General features: G+C 46.0%; 1 protein-coding gene across 1 annotated transcript; it reads left to right on the forward strand.

The window, feature by feature from the left end:
* Positions 1 to 966: 966 nt before the first annotated feature.
* MELLADRAFT_90426 (uncharacterized protein) lies at positions 967 to 1,596 on the forward strand (the record flags this gene model as incomplete). Its single annotated transcript, XM_007413490.1, has 4 exons — positions 967 to 998; positions 1,108 to 1,197; positions 1,258 to 1,544; positions 1,592 to 1,596. 4 exons carry the CDS (start codon positions 967 to 969, stop codon positions 1,594 to 1,596), a joined length of 414 nt encoding a protein of 137 aa, XP_007413552.1.
* Positions 1,597 to 6,437: the final 4,841 nt, after the last annotated feature.

Below are 6,437 nucleotides of genomic sequence, written 5' to 3' on the forward strand. Positions count from 1 at the left end.
TACCCATGAAACTTGTGCCAGCAAATGTACAAAGGCATGAAGAAAAACATACCAGCAGCTCACAAATTTCTACGGTGAGGATTTGAGGAGAAGTCCAAAAAACAACATAAAGGGACTTAATTCTTGGAGCTCTCCTGCCGAAAAGTACGAGTCCGTTGTAAGCCCCTCTTCGAGGGGCGCGGACGCAGCCGCGCGAGAGGGGCTTAGTTAAGCTTATGCAAGCGTCGACAATTGGAAGACAAAGCAATGCTAGCCATTCTGGCTTATTGTTGGATTTAATTTTCTTCAAGTGATAAGTGTACGGTCAAGAACTTCAAGTTACTGTGTGAAAGTCAGTATACAAATTAGTTGTTCAATTATCACGTATCAAATTTAGTATTACAGCTGTTCAAGAAATTCGTGTCATGGTGGCACGAATTTCAAACGATTTCCCCCCCAAATACAGCCGCTGCGGACCGCAGCCCAGCTGTAATGGACACGGGATTTGGATATCCGAGCACTTCGGAATTGGCATCCTGTACCGGGCTACGGGGTTGTTTGGCGATGTTTGGGTGAGCAGTTCAATCACCCATCCAACCGCGAACCCTCACCAGCATATCAAATCAGATATCAACCTCAAGAGTCAAGACCAAACAATCTAACACCGGTCGGCCTGCAATTGTTTGGTCCTCCATACAATTGCAAAGCTCCACATCGAGCTAGCTTCCATACCGAATGCCTTTCCCCCCCACAGGACAATTCATCCACTAACCTCACCGGCCAGCCTCCGTATCTATTCGATTTCCTTCCATATTGATTCGATTTCCTCGTCGTTTTCCTCAACCACAACCTGGCCAGATGGCGTACTCGGATAAAATGACGGCCTACCACTCATCCTTTCCCTCCCTCGCACTCGAGTTTCCTCTTTCCAGAAACAAGCAGTTCACCAACTTATCCATCAATATCTCTGTCTTGCATTCTCGTGCTATGGTCAACAGAAAGCTGTCGAATATTCCTCTGTACGTCCTATCTTTTCTGGTCTCTTTTCATATCTTCGATCTTTTCTGGTCTCTTTTCATATCTTCGAATGGCTTCTCCTGATTTTTCTTCGAACATTGACTCCCATAGGCCGTCTGATGGCAGATTCGAGACTACATCTTGGGCCATTCGCACTTGCAGCTACCAAGCGATGATAGCCCAAAGCAATGGTAGCAATTTGTAAGTTTATTTCTGCCTCTGACCGTTGATTCAATACTGACTGTCAGACTCATGTGGTAGGTCACCTTTGCAAGCGTTGACCCTGCGCTTAAGCCCGATTGCGTCACCTGTCAAGGGTTTTGATCACCAGACTCCGTCAATTCCCTTTGTGAACCGTGCCTCTGCTCCCCCAACCCAGTCACAGCTGTCTTCGGCTTCTCCGGTGAACCCACACATCAACCCGTTGATCTATTCGTCTGTGGGAACTTCGTCCTTTTCCATCTCGGCCTTCCTGGGTACTAGTACCCACACCAGTCTGAACAAACGGCCCGCAACTGAACTCGACGTCATTGAAAATGACGAGGATGGTAAGTCCCATGACTTCTGTTATTCTTTTTGCCCTTTGATATCAAAGGGTGACTTTCTTGTCCGGTGTTGCTGACCATACAAAATAGATCTTCCACTGGATGTGTTTGATGCGCCAGGTCAACCCAACGTTAACGAAGATGAGGATGAAAGCGATCCTGATGACTCACCCCCTGCCGATTTGCCCGCTGAACAAGAACGATCATTCCAAGTTACTTTCAATATTTGGCAACTTATAGTTCCTGAAACGCCCGTCAAGCGTAAGAAGACTACCGCTACATCTCGAGCTAAGAAGCCAGTCAAGACCCCGGTTCCCAAGTACCAAAATATCAACCCGAAGGTCCCCACTAAGCTCACAATTATCAGCCCAACTACCATTTCTTTTGTCCTTTTCAAGCACCAGCTCTTCAAATCCTGCGACAAGAAGCACTCCTGGGTATCCGAGGCCCTTAAGAAGGAATGGTTTGAAAAGACCATCGACATTCAGGGATTTATCAATGCGACTCGCCAACATAAGGCCCAGAAGATGCTTGTTGACGATCAAGCCTCTCTAGATGAATTCATGACTCATGCTCAGCTTGTTCCCGCTTCAACGCCAATGGGCTTCAAAATACACCACGAGAACCCCAAGGTAACTTCCAACGCTAGTCGTATGATGGCCGAATTACGTAAAGCCAATGCCCCGGTGGCCTCATCCGAGGACAATCCGTTATCGGAGCGCTCTGTTGGTGTAAGTCATCACTCCGTTTCTTTCCGCACTTCACCTCTCCTTTTTTCCGAATCAATAGGTTTTGGCTTATATAATGATTTTACGTTCCAGTCTGTCATTTTAAGCGAGGGGGAACGTAAAAACAATCTGTTGTTGTCCCGCTTTGAAAAGGATTTCAAAGCGGGTGAAAACGTCACCTTTGTTTTGAATCCGAAGGACCCTGGGCAATGCATGTTGCTTAACCACGCCCGAATTCGTACCTGGGCTAATGATTGGGTAGGTGCTCTCATCTCACTTCTTCAATCATCTCCCAGTCTGCTAATTCACATGACTTCACACCTTTGTAGGCTGATGGGGTCCTTGGTGTCGATGAGGTGACCCCTCCAACCAAACGACCGGGGTTTACCTGGTTTGATGTGGCCGACTACCAGAAACAGAAGGCCCTGTTCCTTGGTATGACGACTCCAAAACCAACCGACACCTCGGCTGCCAACCCTGCCAACGGGACAGTCGTTCACCATAATTATTACGGACAACCTTTTGGCCCGGCTGGAATGCCAACGCCTACTCTGGCGTTTCCCGTTGGTGGACCCCCGATGACCAACGCATACCCTTCTCCACTTGCAATGCCAGCTGATCGATTATCGCCGCCGCCTCACATCCCACCCTTTGAGGAGTTCCTCACCTTTGCGGGTATCACTCAAGAGATGAAGAAGACTCGAGATATCTTAGTTGAGGAGGGTATCAATGACCTTCATCGCTTGTTGGACCGCCAAACTTATACGTTTGCTAATTTTCGTAGCATGGGAATTCCTTTTGCTCACGCTGACGATTTGTACAAGGCCATTCCCAAATTTAACCATCATCTGAAATCACTTTGAGCTTATGACTTCCATTGCTTTGTTCAATCACTTTGTGATCTCAAAAATTTTTGTTTTCTTTCCTGATGCCCTAGTTCCCTTTGTGTTTGTGTTCATCTCTCTATGCTCGAACTTATATTGTCAGCGATAGGCCACATAGGCGGTTCACTTTGTTTTAGGCGGTTCACTTTGTTTGCGAAATCTTTGTGTTTGTGTTCATCTCTGTAGGCTCGAACTTATATTGTCTAACTTCAGCTCTTGCTGTGGGTCCAACAACTCTTTGGAAATACACCTCTTGGCAAACACGAGACCTTTAGACAAGTCTACCTCGCGACATGATCCCAATGTGACCCGAAAAAATTTGTCTAAGTCCCTTCAATTGAAAATGTTCAGCTCAGGTTCATTGAACCATAGCTGAACATTTTCCCACCCAAGTCTGAGGTTGACCGGTATCCAACCCACCTTGGAGAGTGTACCAAAGTGACCTTCTTAAGGTCACTTCAGTTGCAGGCTATGGGACCTTCTGTGACAGTCGTGTTTGACTTTTTGACAGAGGAAGGCCGTTTTCGTACGGGCCTTTGTCCAACTCACAAATCCAGAGCCGGTTGGCTCTGGATTTCAATACTCTCGTGTCCTCAAATGAAATCATAAGTTCCATTGCAATTGACTAGCCGCTCAAATATAATCATAACTTGTCATTTTGGGGACATTCAAGATTGTTAAAACTGGAGTACACAAATCAAAGGACCTGTTTTCATATCCAATACCCGCAAACTGAGTACAACTTATGCATGAGAGTATGAGTAAACAAGTCCCAAGTCCAATCCAAGATCAAATCAATCTTGTCTTCAGCAGCCGTTCGGATGAGGCTTTGGCTGCGGCGGAAGTGCGATTTCAGCACACTGAAAGCCTTTTCGATAGGATTCAGATCCGGCGAGTATGGTGGCAGGTACAGGATCCGAATGCCTCGTTCAGCTGCCAACTCTTCAATTTGGCCGCCATGGTGAATTCGGGCGTTGTCCATCACCAGGACAGAATTGGCATTAGGGTACGAATTCATGACTGGGAACTGATTTGCCATTAGGGTACGTCAATATCTGTACATATTGGAACTCTGAATGACTCAAGAGATCAACTTACCAAACGATGCTTTAGAAACCCTTCAAAATCCAATCGATCATAGCTTCCCTCTTGGCAGGCCGCTGCCAGAACTCCACCACGGAATATCGCCGGTAAGAGGGAAAAACGCTTACCACCGCGACTCCATGGAATTCGGGCAGTGCGTTGGCCTCGTGGGGCCCAGGCCTTTTCCCTGCGGAGGTACCTCTCCTGGATGGCGCATTCATCTGATAGGATAAACAGTCAGCTTGACGTTTTTAAAAAAGATAAGAAACTTTGGAATAACATACCTAAGAAGACTAACATGTTGGGGTGCAAAGCACCTACCGCGTGTAAATACTGAGCACGCTTGGCGGGAGACTGGTTAGGGTGTACAGTCCTTGCTTTCTTGTGAGTCAGATTAAGGCAATCCTTGAGGTTGCTTGCCATCGTTTGTAAAGAGACCCATGTTCCGGTTCGCTGATAGACGGCGTGGCGATACTCGTCCAGGTATAGACCGGGATTGCCGTCGAGTAGCTCAATCATGAAATCACGATCTTTGTCGTTCAATCTGGTGTGTCGACCAAGACGCTCATAGTCATCCGGGTTCCGAATCACTGAATGGGTACGTCGATACAATGAGTGCCACCGAGAAATCATGCGCGAGCTGACTGGCGACCTCAAGATGCGCTGGACTTGACCATTCGTCCTGCCTGCGCGGAGGTACTGCACCGCCAGTACCTTGATACCCACATCATATCTCCCCGGTCTCACTCTCATGCCTACAAGGGAGATGTGAAATAGTCAGAAGAGCCGTAGTAAAGAGGAGAAAGGAGAAACGACAAACCTTCGGTGGAAAGTGCTGTGACGGATGGTCTGAGGTGAAAATTACCGGGTGGCGAGGAAAAATTTTTGACGTGGCAAAATTTGATGGGTTGATGGTGCCCGAGACCTGTTTAAGAGGTTTCTCGGGGTACGGGATTGACCTATGCTCTGATCCGTGCCTGCTGTACACGGCTGGGCTGCGGTCCGCAGCAGCTGTATTTGCGGGGGAAATCATTTGAAATTTGTGCCACCATGACACGAATTTCTTGATCAGCTGTACAATGTGTGTGTCTTTATTTTATCGAGGTCGAGCAAGATAGTTAAAGATCATAGTAGTGTACATTCTTTGTTCAATTGTTCTGTTTTTCGTGCTCTGTTGTTTCTCGGAAGCTGATTAGATTAGTTCTCATTGTTCAATTAACTACACCTTGATTTTTCTCGTTGCACCTTGTTTTTCTTCTTATAACCTTGTCCCTCTTTCCTTTACAGTGAGATTCCTTTATAAGCATGATGATGGTTGCACCAAATCCCATGCTAATATAAAAAATGCTTCTTATCGGAACAGACCCAATAGCAGCATAAAATGTGCTCAAAATTATGCTATGCTTAAATGTCATGCCTAGGGCCAAATTTTTATCTTTTGGCGCAGTAAATGGCCCAAATGAGTTGTAAAAAACATATAGAATCATGTATTGTTTGCAAAAGTGCAGGGAAAGAAAGCATTTGAGAAATAATTGGAGCAAACCAACTGAAGATTAGGTGTAAAACAACTTATTCAATAAGATCACACATCAGGCAATAAGCTGTGAAATGAGATTGATTGGCAAGATTATCGGGACACAGCTGAAAGTTGTAAAGATGTAACCATTCCTCTCAGCTAAGCCCAGAGGGGAGGTCTGGCTGAGAGACAAGATGCGCACAAGAAGCTGATCAACAGATGAGGTTGACATATTTTAGATGAGAAAACATATCTGTAGATATAGAAATTTGATGTTTTGAAACTCCTGAACTTGAAGGAACTCGAGTGGTGAGGGAGAAAACGTGTTCTCAGTTTCTCATGCCAAACCTGGGTGCTCAGCTGTTGTCAGTTATGTAATAGTGGCTCTCAAACCTGCCCCAGTTTTCAAAAAACCCAGTTGACCCAGTTGTTTTTTGGCAGTAACTTTGTGTATCAACTTGACATTTGTTGACAGCTCCCAGCCAAAAATTCCACTGGTGCAACCAGGTTCACCATGTCTGTTTTGAGGTAGCATGTCGACGTGCTCACACCAATCAATTTCCGTAGAGGGTGGATATAACCTACAAACAGGTCTGAGAGCTAAGCATACAATTGCCTTTGTCAAGAGGTTCAGACAGCAAGAGTGTTAAATGGGCTCCTTTGTTCATAGTTCCATTGACAAACG

The sequence above is a fragment of the Melampsora larici-populina genome (genome assembly GCF_000204055.1).
Source record: "Melampsora larici-populina 98AG31 unplaced genomic scaffold MELLAscaffold_37, whole genome shotgun sequence".
Classification (NCBI taxonomy): Eukaryota; Fungi; Basidiomycota; class Pucciniomycetes; order Pucciniales; family Melampsoraceae; genus Melampsora; species Melampsora laricis-populina.